Source organism: Odontesthes bonariensis, chromosome 5, assembly GCF_027942865.1.
Source record: "Odontesthes bonariensis isolate fOdoBon6 chromosome 5, fOdoBon6.hap1, whole genome shotgun sequence".
Taxonomy (NCBI): domain Eukaryota; kingdom Metazoa; phylum Chordata; class Actinopteri; order Atheriniformes; family Atherinopsidae; genus Odontesthes; species Odontesthes bonariensis.
In genome coordinates this window covers 30,917,819-30,945,312 of record NC_134510.1, presented here as the reverse complement: position 1 = coordinate 30,945,312, position 27,494 = coordinate 30,917,819, and the positions used below count along the sequence as shown (strand labels likewise).

The following is a 27,494-nucleotide window of genomic DNA, read 5'->3' as shown; positions in this document are numbered from 1 at the left end:
AGCTGTATTGTGGTGCCATGTCAGACACAACCTCATTCTCGAGTCATCTGGTACAAGTACCATAATACAAATTATCCTGTCGTGTACGATGGACATCAACTTAATAGCGTGGAAGCCCAGTTCAGAGGACGTACCTCAGTGGTGGGTAAATCTGCAGAGGGAAACTGCAGTCTGAAGATTGACAATGTGAAGCCAGCTGACAACAACCTGAAAGTTTATGTGTGGATCAACCCAGATTCTAAAAGGACACAGAAATTCCATGAACAAACCATTACTATCATTGTCGGTAGGTAAATATTTATAAACTTAAAATCCAATTTAGGGAGTTACATTAAGTCTGAGGCTTTCTAGATATTTAGGTGCTACAATAATGTAGCACCTAAATGAGTTTGAAGGATAAACAGGTGATTCCCCAAATGTTTTTATCCATCTTTATTTCTTCTATTGTCACTTTTTTTTCACTTCTAGAGAGAAGAACTCCTATCATCTCTGTTCAGAGGCAACTCGTGGAAGGGGGGATTTTTGAAGCCAACTGCAGCATAAAACACTCCTGTCCCGTGTCACCTCCTTTACTTACGTGGACTAGGAGTCCAGTTCTGGAAAACTCCACTTTAACAGGTTTCAACACAGAAGCACAGGGACGATGGCTACACGGAGTGTCGCTGCATGGAATAGTAACACGCCAAGTGCATAACAGTAAAATTAAATGTTCTGCACTGTTCAAAACCTTAACCACAGAAAGTCAACAAATAACCCTCAATGTTTTCTGTAAGTAAAAGCAATTTTGCCTGTTCAGAATACAGAACATGACAGAAGAGCATTTACTCATCAGCTCATATCAGAGAGCTTTATGATCTTAGAATGATTTCCTGGCTCCGCAGATAAACCTGCCTCTGTGACGCTGATCCCGGAAAAAGAAGCGGTGATGGAGGGTGACAGCGTCACTACAGAGTGTGCTACTGACAGTAACCCTGACCCACACACATACTCGTGGATCAGACGACAGATGGGCAAGAACAGTCAAATAAATTCAACTGAGAAAATAACATCATTCCACAACATCACACGAGATACTTCTCTGTCCTGCATGGCTCACAATGACGTTGGAGCGGGGCAGTCCAACTGGGTGGATCTGGATGTTCAATGTAAAAGATCTTTTTTTTTCATTTCTGTGCTATACAAATTTGCACCATTTGCGAAAACAGCCCCCAAAGGTGGCAGAACTTTTTCAAAGACCTATTAATATTCATATTAATGCATCCTTATGAATCAATCAAAAGTTGATGTTTACCAGGGCAATGGCAGATGCCCACTAGCTTGCTAACAGCAAAATAAATGATATACAGTCTTCGCATTTGTAAGATTTTGTCCCAAATCACAGTTTCTTAAATGTGACTCTGTAAGCTTTCAATGTCTTGTGTTGTCTTTATTGTCACTGAAATTAACATTTGCTTGTGTAATTGGTGGAGGGGTGCAAACCTTGTTAAAGACTCATTTGTTATGAAACCTGATAAATCTTGATCACTGCAGTCATCTCAGCCCAAGCTTTTCCACTATCTGCATCACATTTAATTCAGCAAGGATTCAGTTTAGGGATATTATGTGGCATTTATATCTTTAGTTTGATGACAGTGTTTGACATTTGAAAACACTAAACCAAAGAGGTTTTATTATGTATTAAATAGCTATATTTTTTAATCCCCTCTTTCTAGATGCCCCTTTAATCCAACCTGAATCCTCCTGCAGCCAGAAGGGAAATGTTATCAAGTGTCTCTGCCTTGCTGAGGCCTTTCCTAATGCCTCTATTACCTGGATTATTGATGGAAATGACACTCTCCCATCCTTATTCCCCTCCATATCCTTTATAAGGAAAAATGTAGCATCTGGAGAAATACATTTGGCCCTAAACATCCTGACTAATGTATCATGCACAGCGTGGAATCGGGTTGGCAGTGACACCAAACAGATATACAGCTGTTCCACACTTTGCCTGACAGACAACTCGTCAAAGATGTGTATGTTAAACACAGGTTGAGCACAGCATGATTAATATTTTTTGTGCATTTCATATTTACTGATAAAGCTTTTTTTCCAGCTTCTTCGTTCATTTGGCTAATATGCCTAATGCTCCTGGGAAGTGTTTTGCTGTTGGGATGTGCACCATTTATTCACAGAAAATATTCCAGAAACAGGTTTGTATTATTTGTTTCATGTCATGGATTGTGTTTATGTAAAGATAGTCAAGGTTGTGTGGAAAAATATGGAACTGAGACATCTCGTTGAACATTTGACTAATATTTGGTAAAGATTTGTTGAATTTAAACATACTTTTCTTTCTTTCTTTAAGGTCACAACAATGTGCAGCCCATGTCGAACTCCAAAGATATGTCCCTCCCAGAAGGTGAGTTTTAGCCTTACCTTGAGTTTTAGTCTCAGGACAATAAGAGTTTTTGACATCATTATACTGATATTCTCTTGCAATTAGAACACAAGATGAAGACTCACAGCCAAAACTACACAGACCTGAGAGAAACCCCGAGGAGGACAGACTTTCCAGTGTTTATGACAATGATTTTGTGGAAGATATGCGGAGATCAGCGGGGCTTCAGCAGCACTGAAACAATTCAACACCAATTCAAGGATGGTGGAATACAGCTGCTGGCAGAGGTCAAGTGAATAATGTCTAGATGGATCAATGGATTTATTGTCTGGCTCTAATTCTCAGATCAAACATTTAATATATAAATGCGTCTGTTGTTTTGGATTTATTGTGTTTTCTTATTAAGCATAGTTTTAAACTTCTTTTATTGCTCAGTCAATCAAAAGTTTTAATACGTGACATTTGACTTTCCACAGGATGTGCATTGCATCATGAATGACTATCTTGTTACTGATTAGAAAACACCCACTGCAAATATCACACAGTGGGTTTCATATAATTTCCATCTCCAAAATATACAGTATTGCTCTGTTATGTGCTTTCAGTTTAGTTACAGTTTTGTCAGACTCATCCACAGTTACTTTCAGAGGTATTCAGACTTCAGTATATAGTTGTGTAAAAGGACGCAGCAACGTCTAAACACATATAGGGCTATGTTTATTTCCTGTTGCAGTGTTGACTGATAATCAAAGTATAATTTGCAGCTCGATGCACACAACCATGAATAGATCTGTAGGCTTAAAGGCGGGGTAGGGGATCTTTTTCTGGAACATTTTTTTACATATTGCTTGAAATACTCTTCACACCCCCATTGCAACCAATTAATTAAAAGTTTTGACACAAATATGAAAAGTTTTAGTGGCCTCTGGAACGTACAATCTAGGAAAAACAGTATCCAATCATTGTGAACGGACCATTCACAATGATTGGATACTGATGCCGTCTATCAAACTGCAATCTGCTCCTCCCTCCCCCTCCTTCTCCCTGTGCGCGTACCCTGCTCCGTGTCAGTCCGTGAACGTCCAGAAGCTTGGCAGGAAGCTAAACTAGAGCCAGCTTGGCTAGCACCTAGCATTATTAAACGTATAGTTAGCATAAACTAAATACTAAATACTAAATACGGCAACGATCGATGCTTGCTGTCAGAACAGCGCTCGTGCACCTTCGTGCTCGTGCGCGTTCATGTACTCTAGAGGCGTGCCTTCGGGGGGAAAGTGAAGAAAAGGGTTGGGACTTTCTACCTGTGTATTTTCAAAATGCAGCTTCGCTGGACTCAAAATCCAGGATCTCCTACCCTACCTTTAAGGCTACAGTTACAACTATTGTTCACCCTGCTGTTGAATCACAATGTCTGTTTGCATGTCACTGTGGACTTAAGCCCAGACAGGAGTTTTCTGAACTGAATGTATTTGTAAAAATTAATAAATAATTAAGATTTTAAAAATACATAGGTATAACTTATAAAACTTATAAAAAATGCTGCTTATGCCCAGACAAAATCCAAATAACCATGATCCCAGAATGTTTCCACGGAAGTCAAGATGTATTTTGCATTTTAGTTAATATTAACCAGACTGAGTCTGCTTATTGCACAGTATGGGTTAAATAAAACTGTGTCACAAGGTTAGAGTGCGACCTGCTGTTTCCGGCTTCAATGGTTTTATATCAGCTAATCTTTGAACTCCTCAGACATGAAGTGAATGTCTGATGAGACCAGACAGAGTTTGGGTGTTTCATTTTAAGTCTCAACAATTTTAAACTTTACTTATAGGTGAGTAAATCATTTAATCTTATAAAACAAATGTAGATATTTACTTAATAGGAGTTATAAAAATTCATATGCATTCCTCACTTTAATCATTCTCAAGTAAAATAGAAATGGGATGACAAAACATGATGAAGTTTTAAGATTATTTAGAGTAGTGCTGATCAAAACTCAAAGATGTTAATTTGACTTCTTTGAAAACAAATGGCAGTCTCCAGTTGTGGCTCTTTGTTGGTTTAATAATTGAGGTCATTTTATTGTCTCTATGGCACACATTTTGATTGATGTTTATTTTTTTCTGTTGCTTTAGGTCAGTAATGGAGTCAGTTGTGAAAAATGAGGTTCTGCTCTCAGGTTACATCGTTTCATTCCTGATTGGCTTTCCTTCCAACCTCCTGGCACTATATGGTTTTTGTGTCAAGATCCACTGCAAGCCTCTTCCAACAGACATACTGCTACTCAATCTGATCGTGTCTGACCTGCTCTTCTTGATTATCCTTCCTCTGAAGATGCATGAAGCAGCGTCAGAAATGAAATGGAACCTGCCAGACTTCATGTGCTCCATCACCGCCTTCACCTTTTTCACCACAATCTACACCAGCTCCTTGCTGCTGATGGCAGTCAGTGTGGTCCGCTACATAGCAGTGGCCTTCCCCATAACATATCATAAGCTGCAAAAACCTGTGTACCCAGTTGTTATAAGTGCTGTTATCTGGCTAATCTCAGTAATGCACTGCAGCATCACTTTCATCATCCAGCACCACCCATTCCTGGCCAGCGCAAACTCCAGTGTGTGCTATGAAAACTTCACTGAGAAGCAGTTGGAGGTCCTCCTTCCAGTGCGTTTGGAGTTTTTCTTAGTGCTCTGCCTTTTCCCTCTTGGGATTTCTATTTACTGCTACTTGCGCCTGATAGTGATTCTGTACAGCCGACCCAGGATATCCAAGATGCAGAAGAAGAAGGCTATTGGCATGGCCTTGGGTACTCTTGCTGTGTTCCTCATTTGTGTTCTGCCATACAACTTATCTCATTTAGTGGGTTACTTCGAAGGCAAGAGTCCAGAGTGGAGGTATTACACCTTGCTGCTTAGCACCTTCAACACTTGTATCGATCCCATAATTTTCTACTTTTCCTCCTCCATCTTCCAATGCAACAACAAAAAATCAGTTTTCAGGAAGTATGGGCTTAATGCTGCAAAGCTGCAGCATGGGCAGGGCACCAGCTCGAGCTAAGAGTAAAACAGACTTTCAATAATGTATGTGAGTACTTAAATACTGTCATAATGTCAAACACTGTCATACAAAAAAGTTCATTTTACAAATAACACCTTTGAAATATATTATATCCCCCTTCTTGCGAAGAGTGATCTTCAACTTTTCAGATGGACTGTGTATCCGACTCCAAACTATTGCTTCTCCTTGTACATCCATCCATTTTCTATACCCGCTCAATCCGTCGGTCAGGTCGCGGGGGGACTGGAGCCTATCCCAGCAGTCATCGGGCGAGAGGCAGGGTACACCCTGGACAGTCCGCCAGTCCATCACAGGGCCACACAGAGACAAACAAGACAAACAACCACACACACGCTCACACTCACTCCTAAGGACAGTTTTAGAGACTCCCCTTGTACATGAAAAAAAAAACAATAGACGTGTCTGGCAGATATGCAAATTTCCAAATTTTAATCATTTCCAGGACAATGATTGGTTTTGAAAGTGTTATATTCTTTTGAGTTTTGACTTGTTATTTCCCATTTCCTTTAACGTGGGCCTGCCACTCTTCTGCACTCATGCATTCTGTAGGCACACATGTAAAATATACCTGCAAAACAAGAACAAAAGTAGCTGAAAAGAGGTGTAGTGTTCATTACCACAATTAATGTAGCATAATAATAAGATAATTTCACCACAGCATACTATTGCACATTAAATGTTCCTTTTTTTTTCCTTTTATCTTTTTTAACTGTGTGCATGTGATATTGTAAGTGCAAATGATGAGATTGTAACATAGCATCATAACAGCAAAAACTTCAAGAATATATATGAATAAATGTTCAAGTGACAAAAGTTTGTTCCTGCTCTATGATTTTTTTTTCCCAAGACTAAGCTGTTCTATATCTGGAATATTGTGTCTGTCTTCTAAATTTCTGAAAGCTGTGTACAAACCTGCAAAGAAGGTCATGAGCAGTGCCACCCAGCCTAGTATGTAGGACCAAGAGAAACGCCAGTCACCAAAACGCTTGCCCAGGAAGTTCACCGTTACCCCAGTGTAAATGGCCATTGCAAGCAGAACAAAGAGAGCTGGTTTGGTAGAGAGTGAGTAACATGGTAAATACACATCCTTAAAATAAGAGGTCATTTCATTTGGATATTACCCTGGCAACAGTGGTACTACGCCAGTACCAGATCATACAGTATACATTTAGGACAAATGTGGAGTAGAAAGCTAATTGAATTTGGTATTGATCAGTTAGCAAATCCATTACTCACTTGAAACAAAGAACATGATTCCAGCTGCAAATGAGCGATTGAACCTCTCAAAAGCAGAGAAATGAGCGAAAGACAGGATTCCTGCAATGATGCCCGCAAAGCATGACATGGCAGACAGGATCATGAAAGCACGAGTGGCATTCCAATAGGCTAAGGATGAGAAATCAAGGGAAAGAGAAACACCTAATGAAATCAAATTACAAACCTTTTATATGCAGTTTTATTCAGTTTTCAAATACCATGACGTTTGAAAACTTGCTGGTTTTTAATCTATTTCCCATTTTTATAATGACTTTCAAGAACTTGCAAATTTTTCTAGTGCATAGCTGGATTCACACCACCATTTGTTAATGAGGGTCATGTTGCTTAAGACAGGCAATGAAGTGCAATAGTAGTATTTAGGAACAATTTTCTGGCATTTGACTTCTTGCATGTTGTTTGATTTTCATGCATTTTCTAACTTACGTCTTACTTACGAGAAACTTCCTATAATAGAAACAACTTCCGTTATCTGGCGACAGCAGCAGCTCTTAGCGCTGAAACTCACAGAAGGCCTGCACCCGAGACAAAGTGTTAAAGTTATGTTTGAAATAGTTAGGTAGGCGGTTTGAGAAAAGTTAACAGCGATACTTTTGTTTCTTCAGACTCCAAATATGTAGTATACATTTTTTTAAATTTTCTTTAACAGGGACAACTTGTGTACAATACTGTTTTCATTCCATGTCAATCGAGCTGTGGCTTAACGAGAGAAATGTACGTTTAACTTTTCTGGTCCAGACTTAAATATCTCAGAAACTATCTTACACAAGTTTTCAAGTTTGTGACAGACATTGATGGCACAAAGCTCATCTGTATTAATATCGTCTGTGATCACCTGATTTTTTTCACCTGTGCCATCATAAGATAAAGGTTATTACAGCTATTTGTGGCCTTTCAGGTGTGGGTTGTGATAACTATGATGGTCACAGCAACTGTGCAACACTCTGAATGTTGATTAAATCTGCAGGGCAACATTTCCACAAGCCTAAGCTTTATTTTATTTTTTTCCCCATTCACCCACTTTATACTTCCCTACTTACCAATGCTGTCAGTCTGCATGTAGCATTTACCAGACATGCAGTATCTCCACAGGCCCTGATGGGCAAAGCTGCCGGACAGACGGTACTGCATCCAGTAGTCTGTGGCTGTGGACACCACCAACAAGATGTTCCCCACGATGGCACAAAATAGGCCCCCTCCCATGAAACTGTACATCATGAGTGAAACTATGACGTCAGCCAAGGCTTTGTACACTGTGCCAAAAAGAAAGAAGACAGAAATCAGTGGTACAAGTGATGTTATTATGAGCTTATTCATTTTCTATAGCCAGCTTTGCAGCTTTTGTTTGAATGTTTAGTCTGTTGGAAAGGGATTGAAGTGACAGGAGTCAGTCTGTCTGCTGTGTTGGTAACTGTTGTTGCCTTGATTCAAAAGGAGAAGCCATTCATTTAGATTTAACCCAAAATCAATCTAATCAGAAAGAACTGTAACCATCACTTAACTCTTGGTAACAGAGCTGAATTCACCTGCATCCCCTCAACAACAGAGAGGAACCCTCCCTACAGTTATGTTTGTGTGTGTCATTTTCATATTAATACTAGGCCAAAACTTTTTCTTTTATTCGAGGCAGCATTTCAAGTTCCTTTCGCAAGAAAGATGTTACCTTAAGATTCATGGGGGTGTTTAAGTCTATATATAAATATGCATCGCATTTTACTTTGAGTACGCAGTTTGCTGCGAAAGTAAAACTCAGACTCTGTCTCGTAAGCTACTGGCTTACATGAAATTATCATGCCAATCACAAAACAGAAAACCCAAATCAGAAAATAACAACATAGGCAGTTTCCAGAAAACATGCAATGCTTTAAGAGGAAGTGATGGCTGGAAAAAATTAGACTGACATGTAAATATGGGTATCAAATATTTGTTTAAATTTGCTGCTCTGAGCTGTCAGTGGCACCAAGCAATATTTCAGTCTGAACACATGTTTATGTACATTTACAAACATTTACATATTTCACTACCCACACAGTAGGGCTGGAACAAGATTCAAATCTCTTAAGAGCAATATTTAGAAATTTAACCTGTATTAAGTAAAATTATCTTCAAGTGAATTGTGAAAATGGAGACACTGAAGAGAATAATCTGACACAAATGTATACAAAATAGGCACACTGCATGTAAATAGTGTGGACTTAAGTCGTGAAAGTTTGTGACTGGAATACACAAAAGGCCTTCAGGGACCACATGCATTAGACATACTTCGGCATGCAATGACATGAAATTAATTATTTTCACTCCCTGTTCACACAAAGTGACATTAGCCATGAAAAAGAGAGGTAAAAATAAATTAAGCACTCCATATTGTCCTACCAGAATTCCTCAGGATAAATCAATCCTCTTAAGTATTAGCCTTTCCTCAGGGAAAGAGTGAGAGAGAGTACAAGCCAGGAGTGAGCAAAACGTCAAAGAGGAAGCTCTAGGCTGAATTCCAAAAGGTTATCCCCTCCACTTTTCTGTTGATGGAGGCAAAATCCTTTAAAACAATCAGCACAGAACAAATGCACTTGAGCTGATGGGCCCAAAGCCACGTGACTCGTTCACATTGAACTACATGGGAGTATTTTGGGGTTCAGGGAAGAGGGGAGGGGGGGGTGGTGTTGGGGGATGGAGGGGTGGGGAATCTGGGATATGAGGCTGCTGCGCCACAGTCCTCGTCTGTTGTTCTACCAGGCATTCTGGAACTGTGGATGTGCAAAGGCTTGCAGTACTGCGGTGGTCAATGGAACATGCTGAGGTGCACACTTTCTTTCAGTGTAGGAGGGGTGTGGTTATAGGGACACATACACGCTTAGAGCAGATACATGACCAAAGAGATGTAAAAATGACATGCTGCATACAGAATGTGTTATACATCTTCAACCTGGATGTGTAATGATGTTGTAGTTTGTTGCACTGACACTGAATGGCTGCCTAATACACCATAGTGAATGTACTAACTTCTGTACTACATTAGCACAAAATATGTTTAGTATTGTTATAGTAATATTAACATTGGGCACACCTGTAAAATCAAGTACAACCTATTCCAACTCTGACAGGAATTCTAGCTTTGCAGAGGTAGTAATGGTCATTTTGGTTGATCTGCTCACAGAATTATTAATGCAAAAACCCATTTGACAGTGAAGTTGGGGTTTGCTGTGAGAATGAACCGGACTATTCAGCATAATCAAAAGTTACATTTTTGCTTCACCAACCAAACTACAGTGAATTCTTGTACAACATAACACATTGATTTTAGTAATAATTCCCTGACACCATCAAACTAAACTAAGCATCACAGTGTTCCAACAAGTAGCTTTAGTAGCATTATTATCATATTTATACAGCCATGTATAAATCACATGACACGTACACTTTCTTAGAATAGTCACAGGTGTCACAACATATGCCACATACTCGATTATTAGAATACATATGTGATACAGCAAATGACACCTTAGATTATCTGTTTTAATTTGCAGGGACCTCTGCCGTCTGCATGACACAAGCAGCAATTATATGTGCTTTTATTAATTTCTTAGAAACTGGATACAGTAAACAAACGATATACAGTAAACAATTAAAAAAACAGCCTGAAATGTATTTAACATTCTTTAAAGGGTTACATTTGCAGATCAGATATTCCTACAGTTTTAGGTGCAACAAGGTTAAAGTGTAGAATCACCCTTTCACACGAGTGTTTGCACGTCCTGTGAGTGTCATAACTCTATTTCCTCATTTGTGTAACCAACATGAAATTTACCACTGTGGTTCTAAAAAAAAACATAACAAATGTTACACCACAGCTGAGCTGGGCTTCCCTCTTGTTGGTTTGTCCCCATCTCTAAGCACTACTCATTCTAATGTATTCATGTTTCACCTGGCAGAGAATAAACTTTTATATGTAGAAAATAATTTAAAGAGGGAGTTTCCTTGTCGTAAAAAAGATAACAAAGAGTTATTATGTCATTACAATTCACATGAAGCTGTGACTCTCGTGATGCAGGAGCAGGTGTACTTAATCAAACTCGTGTGTTGTTCATTATCAGTCGTAAATGCAAGTTGTTTAAACTAAAAAGTCCTGCAAGCTCAGATGATGTAACCTCATTGGGTAATAATTGTGCAACTGTGCTAAATAGTTTCAACACATTGTCAATAAGTCTAACAGTGCTCCACACAATCAAACAATGTCATCATTTGCATGAGCTCTTCCTCATTTCTTCAAGTTCTCTCCCTAAAATTGTAGGTTGACAACTAGCATCTTATGAGAACTGATGCAACAGTATTTTTTGTTTTTTCAGCCAGAATCAAAAATAAAACAAATCCCAAATAAAGATACTGTATCAACTTGATAACATTAAGGTGTCTATATTATATATATATTATTACGTCCTCCTCCCTCCAAACAAACACAGCTGTAGTTTCTAACCGAGTTAAAGTATGTGAAGACAAGTCTGTTGTCATCTGACTGTTTTGTCATTATTCATATCATGGATGTCTTTCCCTGCTCCATAGCACCATCTGCTGCACTGACGTGTAACGTATTTATGCACAAGGAAATGAAGTTATCGATCATGTGCAGGCATGTATGTTGCAGTAAAAGAGCTTCCAAAAGAATTTGTTTATGAATAAACAAATAAATAAGAGGCTTGCTGACAAACAGATTAATCAATCTCAGCGAGACAGAAAATTAATATCTGTCCATCAGTGCTAGATGTGATAATCATATTCATATGTACACGTCTCTTTTTGGACTGTACTGTTGTTAGAAAGTCATATGATGCTAACTGACAGTTGTATCTATTTAGGTGGAATTAAGAAAACAAAGAGATCAAAACAGAGCAGTTTGGATCAGATGGCTCAAATAATTCATCTCATTAACCCATTCATGGCGATGTCTTAAGCCTCAATGAGCAATAGTTCACTATAGAAAATTCTTGTGATCACAGCTAAGCTTAAAGATTGTTAACACTTCAACATCATTAACTTAATCAGAGACAACACCTTAGAGTGGCTTTCAGCAGTATATACTGTACCTGACGTGGCATTTTTTATATCTTTATGCGTTACTACCTGTTATTTGTTTTGGTTTTTAAATTTTGTAATCATATTTTTTCATTGTTACTTATCATTATCTGTATATTTATTGAATATGCACAAAAATAGTCAAAATTGGTGAATAGAAGTTCAATCATTCATTCATTTTCTATACCTGCTTATTCCAATTCAGGGTCGTGGGGTGGGGAGGGGCTGGAGCCCACCCCAGCTGTCATAGGCAGGGTCCACCCTGGACAGGTCTGTGGATAGAAATGAAATTAAGAAAGTATTTTGAATATTTAAAAAAAAACAAAAGTTTAAACGAGAAGAGTGGTGTGTGCAGATGTATTCGCCCCTTTTGCAATGAAGCCCTTAGATAAGATCTTTCGTTTACAATCACCTTAAGAAGTCATATACTTAGATACATAACCTGTGTGGAATCTAATTGTCACCTTATCTTGGTATATATACACCTGTTCTCAGAGGTCCCAGGCTCAGCAACAACAATAATCAAGAGGTACCACCAAGCAAGTGAAGACCATGGAGCTCTCCATCCTGGTCAGGTACAAAGTTTTGGAGCTGTTTTTTTTTTTTTTTTCTGAATATCCAAAACCTTGATAATCCCATGGAGCATCAATACATTTATCATCAAAAATGGAAAGAATATGGCAACATAACACACTTGCTTTGAGAGGACCATCCACCGACACTTGCACACCAGGCAAGGGGAGCATTGATCACAGAGGCAACAAAGGGACCAAAAGTAGTACTGAAGAAGCTGGAAAGATCCACGGGGGAGACTGGTGTATCTGTCCATATGAGAAGAGTGATCAGAAAAAAAAATAAAAAATTGAAAGCACATTTATAGTTCAAAGGGCACGTGTGAGACTCCTCGAGCATATGGAAGAAGGTCATCTGGCTAGATGAGAGTAGAATTGAACTTTCTGGCTGTCTGACAAAAATCAAACACCACTCATCACCACAAGAACACCTTCCCCATACAGATGCAATCGTGGTGGCAGATTTTCCTGTGGGAATGTTTCTATCTGCAGGAACTGGAAAACTTGTCAGAAGTGAGAGAATGAATAATGGTGCAAGTTATGGGGAAATCCTATTTGAGTCCTCTAGAGATTTGAGAGTAGTACAGAGGTCCACCCTCGGAAGGTGCCTCTAAGCAGGGGAAATGTTTAAATATGCTGGAATGGCCTTCTCAAAGCACAGAACTCAATCCAACAGAGTTTGTGACACATCGTAAAGATCACTGCACACCAGCACAGCCCAATCCAACCTGAAGAAGCTGGGGCAATTTTGCTTTGAAGAATGGGCAAATATTCTAATGGAAAGATGTGCTAAGCTCATAGAAACATACTCTGAGAGACAAGCAGCTGAATGGCAGCAAAATGTGGCTCAACAAAGCACTAAGTTTGAGGGAAGAGGTGTGTGTTTGTGTGAATAGTTATCCCAGCTCAAGTGTCGTGGTTTTTTTTTTAATCTTTTACTATCTTCAAGGTTGTGTAAAATGAGAAAAAATCCCCCCCGATATCCATTTCAATTCCAGGTTGTAAGGCAGCAAAATATAGAAAAATGCCTCGAGGGGTGAATACTTTTTCAAGCCACTGTACATGGAAATGAGGGCCTCTGAGAAAAACCCACAGTCATTGTTATTCCATGAGGGAGGCTAAACATTAGGAATAACACGACTGAACACTGAAATTACAACCTAGACACAAATATGTATTTGAAGTGTCAATGCATTTTTGATAAGTGGAGGAAGAAGTAATATTATAAAGTTATGTAAGTTATGCAAGTAAGAATACATTTACTAGCAATTCACACTTTGATTTATTGTTATGAATGAACATAGTTACAAATAAAAGTTTGATATGATTAGAAACTGAACTGAAACACATTAATTTCTTTAGTTAATTAAGTTAATTTTACATGTGTATAGAAAACCAATCTGTAAATGTGGGAGAAGGATGTCATGACATTCTCATGACTTCTGGCCTAGTTACATCGTGTGCCTTGCTGACTGGTTCAGATGAATATTGTTGATAGTTAGAAGAGTTGTTTAACATTAGGCACCTCCAGAGAGTGCCACGTACGCTTGTTTTGATAAGGACCAGCATAAAGAGAGATCACAGAAGGAAGACGGCGGACATTTTGTACATTCCGTATGCATATTTGCTGTGACAGTTTGTTCAATAAACTCCCTAATGGACGGCTGACCAACGCGTGATTCGACTCATTTTCTCCACAACATAAAATAAAAGGAAAACAAAAAATAAAGTGTACTGTACAAAATATATACATCAAACATCAAAAATTAGACAGTTGTTGCAACTCTGACAGGTGGTGGAGGGACAAATGTGGGCAGAGATACAGATCTTTCAGAAAGGGTCTGAGGAGAAAAAGAGAAAGAAAAGCCAGTTTGTTTGCTGTTATTTGATTTGTAGAATTTCACATATTCTTATTTGTTCATAGAGATTACCTGCTGCAATCTGTTGTAGTCGGGAAGAGACTTCAAGCCTCCTGCCATCAGGTTATGAGGAGTTATATCCGGCTGAGATGCTTTTGCCTGTGAGCAACACAATATCAAAACAAGAGACTAATGTCAGAGAGTTGACGTTGCAACAAGTCTTAAAAAAACAGTTATTTGGTGCATAATATGTCATTTATCGTATAAAGCCTGTCTTACACCCCACGAGCCCCACACCAGCTCACACTATTAAATAATACATCTGTACCAAAGCTACTCAGGGAATTGATTCAGACCTTCTCAACGGCTCTGGACACAGGATATCTTGTCTGATGACCTGTATACATAAAAGGCAAAAAGAAAAAAGAAAACATTCCCCATGACACAAAATAGAGTTTTATATTCAATATCTCATCATGTTTAAAACTTGTTGCAGTGTACCCCACGTTCCAGTATGACTGATCTGCACAGTATGTTGTGCTACATAACCTATTGCTTTTGAAAAAATAATCCGGGAAAAATCAGAAGTCTTAGATGTAGCAATCTTAACAGGGAAGTTCGTAATGTTTTTTTAAACCTGGACCTTATTTCTGGCATAAAATACGTTCATCTACTCACCGATAACAGTTTGATGTAACAGTGCAATAGTATGCGTTCATTCATTCATTCGTCTTAAAGGTGAAATAAAGAGAGATAATGCCTTATTTAGAGGATGTATTGTCTATGACCCCCGTTCACTCCCGTTATATGGATATACGCGGATCTCGAGTAATCTAAATAGCTTCCGAAGGACACCAAGTTTCACAAAACTGTTATCGGTGAGTAGATGAACGTATTTTATGCCAGAAATAAGGTCCAGGTTTAAAAAACGAACTCCCCCTTTAAGCAACAGCAACTTAAACGAGAAGGAATACAAGGAGCTGAAAAAATACTAAGGGCCGAAACAGGATATTGAAAAGATGTGAGAAGTCAAGGCAACAGTGGTGTCAATAGTGATCAGAGCACTTAAGGCCGTGAGCTCCAAACTGGGAGAGTGGCTCCAACAGATTCCAGGAACAACATCAGAGATCTCTGTCCAGAGGAGCACAGTCCAAGGAACAGCTAAGATGCTGTGCAGAACCATCAAACACCAAACTCCCAGGGCTTTGGTAGAGGATCCAAGCCAGAAAGGCCTGGAGCATGATTGTTGAATAAAACATAGTGATATTACATGACATCAGAAAATATAAAATTATTGTGTTGTTCCGACAAACTTTAAAATGTGCAACTCATTTGGGAAAAAGAAAAGATTCATCGTGTACCAAATGCATTGAGCTTTAAACATACCAGCTGCACTGTTCTCAGTTGGTTTTGCAATAGATGTCATATTTCAACAGGAAAAAGCCCAATACTAACATAGTAACTATAGTGCCCCGTGCCTCCTACTGTGATGGAGTTTGGTATACTTTTGTCAAAAAATTGATTGCCCACATAGGCTTTTACACAAGGACAAAGGACAGCATCCTAATAAAACAGCAAAATCTAGCTTTAGCTGTAGCTTGATAAAACTGCATATGTAACTCAGTACGGCACACAGGTATAAATCCTTTACACCTGGGGTTTAACTTCACGTACTTTTCTTCCTGTGGCAGTACACAACGAGGTAGATGAGGCCACCCAGCAGGAGCAGGAAGAGGATGCTGCACGGGATTCCAGCTGCAATGCCAGCAATGGCAGGCCCACTCAGCCCTTCAATTGGTATCGGACAGACCATAATCAACAGCGTCATCATAAACTAACTAAAACAAATTTCAGGCTTTAACACATGTTTACAATTTGCCATACCTGGACCAATTCTATGGACCTTTGATGGCTCTCCATCAGTCATGCGAGCTTTGGGAATGACTCGAAACCGGTAGGTCAAGTTGGGATCAAGGACAAAGATGTCTGTACTCCTGGCAGAACCAGGTTTCTGCTGAATAGTGCGGAATCCATTTGAGCTGTCTTTAATATGAGTGGCATTACCATTTTTATTCAGAAGATCTGGTCCTTTCATCTGGATGTCAAACCCTGTCAAAACAAAAGAACATACAGCTGTGTTGTTTTATCAGTGTTTACTGATTATTGAACTTTTTTTTAAAATAATATATTTATTAATTAATTAATTATCATACTTATTTATTAAGTAACATTATGCACATATTTAACAAAACTGATAATTGTTATTCAAAGTAGTTCTGTCCTTAAAATATTTTTCCCAGACACAGCCCTGCTCAGATGGAGGCTTAATACATTACACAATATTTACACCCCTATCCTCTGTGAAGAGTTTTTGTTTTGAACATTTAGTCAGCACTCCTCCTGAGGAGTTCTGCTTAGATGTATGAATTTGAAACAGGTAGGTTGGGTTTGTGTGTTTTGTATATAGATTTTTGCATGAAGATTACTCTGCCTGGAGCTTTCAAGAACTGCTTTCCTCAAGTTAATTTCAGCATTACCTGTTACAACAGATGTAGGTGGGACTTCCCAGGTCAATGTGATGACGGTTCCATCTTTATTAGGGAACAAACTGGAATCTGAGATCGACGGCCCTGGAAAAGGACGGGGACAGGGGGTGAGGGGGAGCTGAGGGATACAAAGACTGTAGAGCTTTGTTTAAAGGGAAACATCACTCTCAGGGATTACTTAACGCTCCCTCTGAGGGCCCATTGTGCTTTGTTTCTGGTAATGCAAGTAGTATTCCAAATTAGAAGTGGAAGGCAACAGAAACCTTACTGTTTTACTGTTTTAGGGTGACTAGAAATAAAGTGTCACTTCAACAATTTAAGATATTCAAATTCATTTGTTACAGTGAAGATATTTCAGTTATTCAGTGCTAAAACTAACAATTATTTTCAGTCCATATTACTTTCAGCTTTTATAGAGATTAGTAGATATAGTGACAATGAAGTTAATCATGTCACTCCTAATTTTTCTAAAAAGTACCATCATCAGAAAGCCGAGAAAACTGTTAACTATAAAGCTGGAAGCAAGAAATTCTAGTTATTCTTAACCTTTATGAATCATCAATGCAGTTAAATGTTTGATTTCTATGCATCCATATTTAGCAATTTATAACCGGACTTACTAACTGTCAAAAATCACACAATAATTTCTAAAGAGTAAAGAAGTTCAACTGTGACCTGGGGGACAGGATTGCTTTACCTTAGTTGGAAACAACAGCACATTTTGGGAGGGGGTTCTTTTATAAAGCCAAAGTATGAGCAACACCACACTGGACATGAAGCTACATAAAGTCAATACAGTCACACAAAATAGAAAGTACTTGAGATACTTTACCTTGTAGTTGAATTTGCCCTATTTGGCTGCCCAACGGGTTGCGACATGTGCAGGTGTAGTTTTGGAGGAGGAAGTTGCTGATATTGTAATCGCGAATCTTCAGCTGAGTGGTGTTACTGCTGATCTGGTAAAATGTCCCACTGGTGACAGGCTCACTGCCTCTGAACCAGGACACGACAGCCTCGGGGGAAGCCTCGCTGATACAGTGGATAGTGACCACTATTTTGCCATCAAGATCTACGGTGGTTCTGATAGCTGGAATGAACTCTAATGGACTACCTGAAGAACATTCAGTTAGGGTCTTGTTTAGGGTTGTTTGTAAAAGTCAAAGCACATTTTTGAATGGCAGGCTGTCATAAAATTCCCTTGGCTTGACTATTCATAGACAAGAGAAAGAGGGAGAAAAAAAATAACATACTTGTTGTAATATTGCACTTATTCTGCTCGATTGGGTGGTCTGCCATGCAGATGATAGTTTTTTTGTTAAAGTTAGCAGAGGCAGTGACAGTCAGGCTGAAGCTTCCTGCCCCACTGCTGGTGTTGCTTAGTCCTGGGAAAGACAGCTGGGCCTGCGGAGTTCCCCTCATCCACGAACACAGATACTGCAGCATGACGTTATTCACCGACAGCACAGAGCACATTGGGCTCCCCAACGGCCTCTCTGTTCCAGGAAAAAAATAATCTGATGTTAAAAATCTCAAAATTGTCACTTAGGTACTCATGTTTGTGTGCAAATTTACATCTATTACTACAAATATGAACGACACCTGGTGATATCTTTGTTCTTATAAGTTTTCCAAGTTGATCTAAATATCAAAACTGCATTATCTTTGCAGGTGTAACAGAATCATCACACTCAATGAAGAACAAGCCTAAAGAAAAATGCAATATTATGGAAAAAGTCACATTAACACACATGACTAAAGGAAAACTTCTGTTTTTCACATACCAAAAATGCTTACAGTCACAGCCTTTTCACGCCTTTCCTCAGTTAACTCATTGAGCAAGGTGCAGGTATAAACACCTCCTTGACTCGTCATTACATTTGTCAGATTTAGGACTCCTTTGAGGGTGTCAGAAAGAATTTCACCACCAAAGTCCCACATAACAGTCGGCTGTGGGAGTCCCTCAGCGTGGCAAGAGAGGCTCAGAGAGTCTCCTGCTACATGGAAAGGCTTAGCAGGTTGTGCTACAATTATGGGCTCATCCGGTCCATCTACAACAGTCCACAAAGCATAGAGAGAAGAGTTACCAAAACTTGAAAGAATGTAAACGAAAGACTGGCATAGAAAGAAACAGAAAAATATTTGCATTATTCTTACAGTGTACAGTCACATCCTTATGAGCTGTCACACTGCTGAAGGGGTTTGAAAGTAACACTGTGTACCGTCCTATGTCGCTTCGGTTTGGTCTGAGGATCACAAGGCTCCTTTCTTCCACCAAATAGTGCAAGTTGTTTTTTAATTCTCTGTCGTTAAAGTACCAAATCTGTTGCTCGACAACTCCTTGCCGCATGCTATAGTTTAAGGTCAAGCGTTCAGTTCCCTCTTTGGCAACATCCGGCTGAGTGCTTAGAGTCACAGTCTGGATGTTTTCTGAGGACAAAAAAAAAGGCATTTTTCTTTCAAAGGTAATTTCTGTGATGCTTTTAGGGATGGCACATGAATAAATGTGCCACAAAATGCAACGCAGAAATTTCCAAACTACATCATATGAAAGTTAAAGCAGCTTAAATCATCTTGCCACAACACCAATACATATCCAAACTTGACTCGGTGAAGTACTCACCAAATATCTTCAGAGTGAAAGTAGTTGAAGCTTTTTCCAGTCCAGACTTTGTCAACTCCACAGTATAGTTGCCAGTAAAGTTAAGTGGCACATTTATAAAGGTAAGGGAACCATCTTTCTCTATCGTGAGCACATCCCTGCTGTTTTTGGCTATGTCTGGAGGGGAATTGGATTTTATAGTCCAAGTGCCGACAGGTATATTTTCCTTGATCCAAGCAACCACTGGGTCTGGAGCACCACTGAAGGACACAGCCAGAGTCACAGTGCTGCCAGCTAACGTATTCACCACAGTAGGACCAGCAGGAGAAACCACTAGTTCACAGTTGGCACCTGTCAGGAAGGAGCAATGTGATGAGCTCAAAGATGAAATATTAATTTATTCATTCAATCGTTAATGGACTGTGGGCCCATAAGAAAAACAAGACTTCTGTAAGACTTTCGGGAATAAAATGTAAAAATGAGTCTATTCAAATTAAAATAAGCCTTTTTTTTTTTTTTTTTGTAAATTGTCTGTGAAAACAAAGTAGAGCAAAACGTCAAGTTATCAAACTGGAACGCAATTTTAAGCTCACCTTGAAATGTAAAACTAAATAAAACGGCCAGAAAAACGGAGTTTAATCCATCTAATTCTTCCATCCACTTCATTTTTAGTAGAACAGACGCACCACTTCAGGAGCTCCGCAACAAAGTATAAAATGAATAATTCGAGTTCTGATAGTTTTAACTAAAATCAAAGAAGAGTCCACGGCGTCTCGTCGTCTGTTTGTCCTCCTGTGCGACCGAGAGACGAGGGACAGCTAACAGCCGTGAGTAGCTCACCTGTGCGTCAAAGCCTGGATAGTTATAGGAAGGCCACGCCCCTTAATCTTAAAACAATAATTATGGGGACACTGCGTGTATATATGTATATATTTATACTGTATAATATACCTTCATTTTGTGACTTATAGAAGTACGAGTACAAAGTTTTATTATGATCATGTTTTCTTTTCTTTTTTTGTTTCTTCTGCAGATTAGAAGAAGCTCGGTATAACTCTGGTATTAAGACTTAAAAGGCACTACTTAAAACTATTACATGAACAGCTTTAGACACCATTATAAACGCTCTAAAGTTGAAATACTTAATTGTTAAAAGTGGATTTATTCAATCTCAAATGTATTACAGTTAGGCCATAAGTATCTTTTATAATGATCTCCTTTTTCACCTTTAAACCAAAATTCAAATTGTGAAGAGATTGCTGCTTCAGGCTGAATGACTACCAAGAATTAATGGAACAAAAATGAATTGATCTCGACTCTCCTTCTGTAAACAGAAACAAGAAGGGTGTAGAAGCATTATACACCTACAATTTGGAAGCAGCACAGACTACATCCTTGAAAACACAGATTAAGTCGAATCTGAAGCTAAATCCTGCTTAAATCTTTCCCGATGAAACAACTGAATATTCAAACTAATGCAGAGTAGTTGCACTGAAAGGGCACGAAAAAAGAAACAGTCTTAAACATTTCATAACTGAACTTACAGGAAATCATGAATACTGTAATATCATGATAATGTGAAATGTTTAAGTAAATGGTTAAAAGAGAACAGATATCAATTAGTTTCAATAGAAATATAGTTTTGGCTGCTTGATTTAACATGAATCAGAAGTTCAAACAAAAGCGACGTACACAGGGATGATATGAAAAAGACTGGCTGCTTTATTGTCATGGTATTGTTCTGTACAATCAGAAAATTCAGGCGCTTACGGTATAATTCAGATTTGTGATCATCTCACCTTACACATACTGAGAGACACTGTCTGGTCAGTCTCAAACAGAGTCCCAGGTACATTAACTGCAGTCATGACGCTAATCTTGAAGAACATAATCATCTCTACATGTTTGGGTCCATATTTACATTTATAATTTATACCTCTGAACACGCGTGACTACATTACAAGATTAAAAAGATGAAACCTCGATGCATCATACATGTTGAGTTAGTGTACAGTTCATTCAAGCAGCAGCATGAGGGACGAAGTGTCTGGCGTTAATTTACTGCTAAAAAGGTCATTGCAGTAGGATTTATTGGTACAGATGAACCATTCATTTAAATTAAAATGTACATAAAAGACAAGATGATGTTTATTGTGGTTGTCTGACTGCGGGACAGTGTGCCTCAGTACTCCTCCTCTCCTGTTGGTACCTCCCTGCATACCCCCAGGAGCCAAAGTCTCAAACAGAAGGATTAGACTGATACGGATGATAAGCTCATCCTGTGGGTGTGCTTATGCAATACAGTCCTGTTATTCATTAGAGTCCTGCAAAGAGAGAAGAGAGTGTAGAAAGTAACTCAAGACAAAGACTGCAATTAACATCTTTAAATCAGTTTTGATGCCAATATTCTTTGAGGTTTTACTGCAGAAAAGGTGGTGACATTAGCCCGTCTATGATTTATCACAAAAGGTAACTTTTACATGAACATAAAGGTCACAACTATATTCACCTTGTAATTATTATGATAGCCTTTTCTTTATTAATAATGCATCTTTATTGTCATCATTTTCATATCTGAAATATAATAAATTGTTAGTTGAAGTCCTTGATGACATAGCAAAGTGAATCTAGGCAAATGAATACAAATTGTTTGCAGGATCCTCTCTAAACATTAAAAAAAAAAGATGCATTTAGCTGGTTGTAATATCATGTTCTGGTCAAACTCTATACAGGTAAATATGCTGATACCTACCTCTCTGCTGGGTTGTGTGCTCCTAAAGCCTCTATACCTTCCCCGTCTCCCTCAGTTTGCCCACCAGGTCCTCCACAGTCTCCACTTTCACCCCTGCCTCCCTCTGAGGGGGCTCGTCCACTCTCACCACCTCCAACCGTGATGTGAGGTCCACCCCCAAGTCTGCAGGCTTCATGTTAGCAATCTTCTTCTTCTTAGCTTTCTAAAAGAAGTGAGATGAATATTATACTGATTATTTACTACATAAGAATTGTAACTGAGTGTTTCTTTTGAGTCACTTTAAAAACTGCAAAACATGACAGCTGTCTAAATTTAATTTTTAAGATGATCTCAATGTTTCCAAACTTAGTGACTGAATCCTTGTCTTTTTCTCTTACGTTTGAGAGGACAATACCCCGCTACCTACCATGATATTAGGCAGGGTGGCATATCTGGGGGTGTTGAGTCGCAGGTCTGCAGTCAGCACTGCTGGTGTGCTGATCTTGATAGTTTCCAGGCCACCATCAATTTCTCTGACCACCTTAATCTTATCTCCGTCGAATGACACCTCTGATGCAAAGGTACCCTGCAACATGAAGATACAGAAAAAATTCACAGCATGATAAATATTGTTGAAATAGTCCATTGGGAAGCCTATTCTGAACCCTAAATTGTGCAGGGCAGACAAAACAGTCATTATATAGTCCTTGTGCACCACCTGCTGGCTTATTGGTGGAACTGCAATTTCAACCATATATTACTTGGTACAAGGGTACTAGCCATCAAAGGTGCCGTTAAACGTTTAGATTTACGTATTGATTTGTGTTCCCAACCGTTCAACCTGTACATTGTTACATAACACACAAAAATCTTTCATCTGTTTGCTAGCAAGCAGAATGTTGTTCCACCTCTCTGAACCTGGATAGTGTAGCAGGGTTTGAATCCTGACCCCTGCATGAAAAGTACTACCTCCAGTAGGGGTCTTAAGGCAAGACCCCCTTATGCTACCTGAGTGATATAAGGATATGAGTGTAAGTCGCTTTGGATAAAAGCGTCTGCCAAATACATAAACACATGGACAGCCTTTGGCCAGCTGTGTTGATCTGAGCAGGAACACTGTAGCTCATACCGACTAAAACCAGTCTCCACTAACCTTGATAAGCCAGTGTGAACAGGAGCATATCCTGACACCAGTACTGTTACAGCACACTTGTTAGGAACAACAGAAAATATAGAAGCTGAGATGATCCAATGACATTTATGAGTGTGCCCCAAGGCCAAAACCAAATGTCAGAGGCAATTCCTGATGTATTTAAGTTGCAACAAACCTGAGGCCAGTCCAGCAAAGCTGCCGTCATCTGGCCAGTCTGATTGCAGTCATCATCGATGGCCTATGAAAGGAATACAAGTTATAAAATAACAAAGCAGGAATTCATTAGTATAAGGGAGCACAATGTGGATATCCAGTTAAATCTATTTGCATTTTTCACCTGTTTTCCAAGAATAATTAGCTGGGCGTCCTCTTTCTTGGCCAATGCAGCCATGATCTTGGACACCTGCAGAGGTCCGAGGGTTTCATAGTCTTTCCCACTCACTTCCACATGAATGCCACGGTCAGCCCCCATGGCGAGGGCAGTACGGATGGTCTCCTGTGTGAGATAAACATGTGGAAACAACCATTTCAGAATTTTTACCAATTAACATTTGTCAAATTCTGAAATACTGATCATGTTACTGGTTGTGGTTGTTACCAAAAAAAGGTATTCTAACAGTTCTATCAATAAACATAAGGGAGACCTGCAATCTGATTTTGCACATAAAGCACTAAAAGAGTAATAATGACATCAGCATCTCAGGCAAATGGAACATTTACGATGTGATTTTTATACACTGGCAGCTTGATCATGATACTGCAAGAAATGTTACAATTTTTTTCTAAAGAATGACTACTGTAGGCCTTGTGAACCATGGTTAACGAGAGTGGTTCAGAGCCTGACATCAGCACACCAACCTGGGACTGCTGTGGCCCACAGCTGACGGCCACAACTTCCTTAATGAGCTTCTTCTCCTTCATCTTGACCGCCTCCTCCACAGCAATCTCACAGAAGGGGTTCATTGAGTGCTTGACTCCATCCGTCACTATGCCACTGTTGTCTGGCTTCACACGAATCTGTTGCGAAACAAAACAACAGGACAGTCACCGTAGGTGTTCCAGATTACAGTAACTATCCAGTCCAGGAACAAGATGAACCTTAGAGCTAATGTCTTTTCTCTCTGGCAGAATGAAGAACTGTGCTTTTGTCTGGGGATGTCAGTCAGATCAATGCCAGCAGACACAAAAAACTTTGAAAAGAAATGAGTCTCCACATCTCTTTTGGAAGAGGTATATGTAGGTTTCTCCCTTTAGAACCTAATGTAAAGTGACAGGTCAGAAATTTTAAGTCACATGAAAGAGAAGAAAAGAAAAAAACAAAAACAAAAAAAAACTTGTTTATTTTCCATGTTGATGATGATTAGGGCAAAGCAATAAAAGCCAGATTTGTAAACTCTCAAAATTTTTTTTTTTTAAAGTGACGGTTCGGAGTAGATTCACCCTAGGGTCATTTGAACCGTGACATCCAGCCCAGTAGCCCACCCGAAGTTTTTCCGATATTGGCTGACCATCAGCTGAGTTACTGAGTTATCCCGAATAGCTTAGTACAAGCGCTAACGAACCCTGGCAGTATCTCCAAAATTACCACACTGAAATCACATGCCATGACACCAAACTTCTACAGTAGTACAACTATGGTCTGTACTCACAAAACGATGCATTTGGAAGTTTGTACATAGTCCAGGAGATTATTATTATCAACACAAGCCTGATAGCTTCTCTGCTGCTAAAGCTGCATCGACGTCACTTCCTTGATCTGGGAGCTTCAATGTAAGATGAGGGTTGATCTACTACTGTAGACAACAAAGTATGTGCTATATTCTACATGAATTTTTATGTTGTAGAGTTGTGAATTTATTTTATCAATGGAGAAATTGAGCAGCCTTGCTCATTTCATAACTATGAAATTGTGTTTTATTGACTCATTTAATTAAAAATTGAGTCAACAAAAATTGACAAATTATGAAAATGTACCCTTTTGTAAGTAAATTTATTACAAGTCTATAACCGCCAATTGCAGTTTTGTCACCTGGATACAAGCTCATCCAGTAATTTTTGTGAGGAAGAAACCATTTATTGATCAATCCAGAGGGCTGTAGCTTGCAAAATTTTCCCTTTGGATGAGTTCGTAATTTGCTTTTAGAAAATATAGAGGATGACTTCTCTCACGATATCAATCAATCCAGAAAAAAAAGAGGTATATTCTTCTCCACTAGACAGACTTGCATAAAAAACCTGGACAATGGTTGCAGGATTTGATCCACATTTGTCACTAAAACAACACTGAGGTATATCAATGATGTTCTGTGTAAAGCTCTGGCTTACAGCTCACACCAAAAGCATTCGGTGTGATCGAGATAAGGGTTCTGTGCCAACAAGTCAAGATCTTCCATAACAAACTGGTTGAAACATTTCCTCATGGACCAGCTGCAGACCATAAAAACACAAAGTTATGAGGATCAGAGCTGTTTGTTTTGAAAAACTACAACAAAATGTTGCACCCTGGACAAAAAACTGAGAATGTAAATCAGAGAAAATTGACAAAAACAGGCAAATATGCCTATTTTTCCAAAGCAATTTAAACAGGGGTGCTTTTTCCTTTTTGATTATATTTTGGCCTTCATCTGACAATCTGGACAGTGTCATAACCAGAACCAGTTGTTGCACTACACCGTACAGATCCTGCTAAGGGCAGCTGGGACAGGAGTGCACTTGGATGAATTTCATTAAACAGCTGATAAGGTTATAGGTTATGGTGATGGGTTTCATCTTCAGAGATCAATAAAGGTAACGGAAAATCCACATCACAATAACTGTCAGACTTCACAATGAACGCTTTCCTTAAAGACCATCTTAGTATAGGAAGGGTGGTAAACTTATTCTTGGGATGTTAATTGTTCAGCCTAACAGTTACACAACTTAAAAACACAGGCCTGACAACAGCGTGTGTAGGTAGCAATAAGACAAGCATCGCTACGTTCTTAACAATATTTTCAATTATAAACCACGGTGCATCTTGTAAAATGACCATATGACTTTTCGCTGCTGCCCATAGGCTTATCTCTCAAATATATGAACAGACATTGACCGGCTAAAGTTAGCTAGCAAAGCACTGAGTCAACTGAAGGAGCAAAGGGTAAAGACAGATCAGTTTAAATATGCCAGTTGAGACAGCAAAAAATGTTACCTTCACAGCGTAGTCAATAACACGCTTAACGCCAACGAGAACACGGCCGGACATTGTGGTTGAAACGCTTATACAGTTACGGGCAGAAAAGGTAACAGTCACCGCAATGAACCTTCACCCAAAGAGAAGAGGTCGGTATTATTTTAAGGTGACTCCAGGGGGGGAACTAAGGGGACCGCCTACCATTCCAACCAATGAGAAGGATACATTACTCAGTGTTTTGAGCGCTTATTGGCTAAAACTCGTACAACGTCGTTGTTAAATTCAGTGAAGAAACTGCAGCTTCAATGACTAAATGACAAATAAAACTTACATTTTTTTCGATAAAATCTAAAGCTTCACAAAATGTAAAAAAAAATTATCGGGAGTTTCATAACCGATCAAACAACTTAAAAAGCTCTGGGACAAACCAACCCTAAGCAACACGGTGCTCCTCATATCTGAGTCGTGAATAAAACAAAAATAAAAGAAGGGTTCCGCTCTCTGTGGGGCAAAGTTCGTGGCTAATAACAGTAAAATGGCACACACATAAGCGTGACTGGGTTACTGGGTATGATTTTGATATTCAGAATTTAATCACGTGTGGCTACTCTTAGATAATGTGTCTTATCAAAGATAAATGAAAAACTTAGTTTAACAGGCACATCAATACATATCTTTATAAAACGGTGTTTTCTGTTTTCGGAGTAGTGTTGGTTCAAAGTTATTATTTATATATCTATACATTATTTTGGAGGTTTGTGGGGCTGCTGTGTTGTATTATAGAATTTCTGATATTTTTTCTGCTCAGCTATATCAGTAAAAGTTGTTTTAACAACAGAAACAATGTAGTACACACAACTGCAACACAAACTACATCCTTAAATCTCCCTGAGATCAAAATAATTTTAGTTAATTTTATTTACAGAGTGCACATTGAAAAATACACCAATCGGCCGTAAAATTACAACCATCTTGTAAAATTGACTCCTTGGTTCAAAAAGAGCTTTGACCAGACAGGCCATGGACATCTGAAGGTGTCCCGGAGAGAATGATACTGACCGTTAG

General features: G+C 39.0%; 4 protein-coding genes across 5 annotated transcripts; 1 reads left to right on the top strand and 3 right to left on the bottom strand.

The window, feature by feature from the left end:
- Positions 1-712: 712 nt before the first annotated feature.
- Positions 713-6,108, top strand: LOC142380837 (free fatty acid receptor 2). The gene is made up of 7 exons (XM_075466759.1): positions 713-768; positions 882-1,145; positions 1,713-2,015; positions 2,096-2,192; positions 2,348-2,401; positions 2,486-2,667; positions 4,516-6,108. The coding sequence occupies exons 6-7, from the start codon at positions 2,642-2,644 to the stop codon at positions 5,435-5,437; spliced, it is 948 nt and encodes a 315-aa protein (XP_075322874.1). The 5' UTR covers positions 713-768; positions 882-1,145; positions 1,713-2,015; positions 2,096-2,192; positions 2,348-2,401; positions 2,486-2,641; the 3' UTR covers positions 5,438-6,108.
- On the bottom strand, positions 5,806-12,077 carry lim2.5 (lens intrinsic membrane protein 2.5). Of its 2 annotated transcripts, XM_075466761.1 has the most exons (5): positions 11,988-12,077; positions 7,774-7,986; positions 6,695-6,844; positions 6,371-6,505; positions 5,806-6,026 (listed from the first exon to the last, which is right to left on the bottom strand). In XM_075466761.1, the coding sequence occupies exons 2-5, from the start codon at positions 7,949-7,951 to the stop codon at positions 5,965-5,967; spliced, it is 525 nt and encodes a 174-aa protein (XP_075322876.1). In that variant the 5' UTR covers positions 7,952-7,986; positions 11,988-12,077; the 3' UTR covers positions 5,806-5,964. The 2 variants fall into 2 exon arrangements, with proteins under 2 accessions (XP_075322876.1, XP_075322875.1); XM_075466760.1 differs by lacking the exon at positions 11,988-12,077 and having other exon boundaries at positions 7,774-8,124.
- Positions 12,078-13,638: 1,561 nt separating this feature from the next.
- vsig10l (V-set and immunoglobulin domain containing 10 like) lies at positions 13,639-20,211 on the bottom strand. Its single transcript, XM_075466061.1, has 12 exons — positions 19,970-20,211; positions 19,398-19,727; positions 18,932-19,204; positions 18,559-18,825; positions 18,028-18,270; positions 17,610-17,888; positions 16,769-16,861; positions 16,116-16,340; positions 15,906-16,019; positions 14,588-14,628; positions 14,304-14,390; positions 13,639-14,213 (listed from the first exon to the last, which is right to left on the bottom strand). The coding sequence occupies exons 1-12, from the start codon at positions 20,040-20,042 to the stop codon at positions 14,139-14,141; spliced, it is 2,100 nt and encodes a 699-aa protein (XP_075322176.1). The 5' UTR covers positions 20,043-20,211; the 3' UTR covers positions 13,639-14,138.
- An 864-nt stretch (positions 20,212-21,075) lies between these two features.
- Positions 21,076-26,591, bottom strand: etfb (electron transfer flavoprotein subunit beta). The gene is made up of 7 exons (XM_075466060.1): positions 26,448-26,591; positions 24,119-24,277; positions 23,598-23,756; positions 23,436-23,498; positions 22,535-22,693; positions 22,129-22,330; positions 21,076-21,700 (listed from the first exon to the last, which is right to left on the bottom strand). Exons 1-6 carry the CDS (start codon positions 26,499-26,501, stop codon positions 22,160-22,162), a joined length of 765 nt encoding a protein of 254 aa, XP_075322175.1. The 5' UTR covers positions 26,502-26,591; the 3' UTR covers positions 21,076-21,700; positions 22,129-22,159.
- Positions 26,592-27,494: the final 903 nt, after the last annotated feature.

What these genes read in the sequence shown, in the direction of transcription:
- vsig10l (XM_075466061.1), bottom strand. Translation starts at nt 20,042, where the DNA reads ATGAAGTGGATGGAAGAATTAGATGGATTAAACTCCGTTTTTCTGGCC. An exon ending in TAAGTGCAATATTACAACAA is followed by an intron (nt 17,889 to 18,027) that starts GTATGTTATTTT and finishes AATGTTCTTCAG; the next exon opens with GTAGTCCATTAGAGTTCATT. An exon ending in TGTCCAGAGCCGTTGAGAAG is followed by an intron (nt 14,391 to 14,587) that starts GTCTGAATCAAT and finishes TGTTGCTCACAG; the next exon opens with GCAAAAGCATCTCAGCCGGA.
- lim2.5 (XM_075466760.1), bottom strand. Translation starts at nt 8,050, where the DNA reads ATGAATAAGCTCATAATAACATCACTTGTACCACTGATTTCTGTCTTC. An exon ending in CATGCAGACTGACAGCATTG is followed by an intron (nt 6,845 to 7,773) that starts GTAAGTAGGGAA and finishes TCTCATCCTTAG; the next exon opens with CCTATTGGAATGCCACTCGT. An exon ending in AATCATGTTCTTTGTTTCAA is followed by an intron (nt 6,506 to 6,694) that starts GTGAGTAATGGA and finishes CTACCAAACCAG; the next exon opens with CTCTCTTTGTTCTGCTTGCA.
- etfb (XM_075466060.1), bottom strand. Translation starts at nt 26,501, where the DNA reads ATGTCCGGCCGTGTTCTCGTTGGCGTTAAGCGTGTTATTGACTACGCT. An exon ending in TAATTATTCTTGGAAAACAG is followed by an intron (nt 23,499 to 23,597) that starts GTGAAAAATGCA and finishes TTCCTTTCATAG; the next exon opens with GCCATCGATGATGACTGCAA. An exon ending in CTTTGCTGGACTGGCCTCAG is followed by an intron (nt 22,694 to 23,435) that starts GTTTGTTGCAAC and finishes TTCATGTTGCAG; the next exon opens with GGTACCTTTGCATCAGAGGT.
- LOC142380837 (XM_075466759.1), top strand. Translation starts at nt 2,642, where the DNA reads ATGGTGGAATACAGCTGCTGGCAGAG. An exon ending in GAATACAGCTGCTGGCAGAG is followed by an intron (nt 2,668 to 4,515) that starts GTCAAGTGAATA and finishes CTGTTGCTTTAG; the next exon opens with GTCAGTAATGGAGTCAGTTG.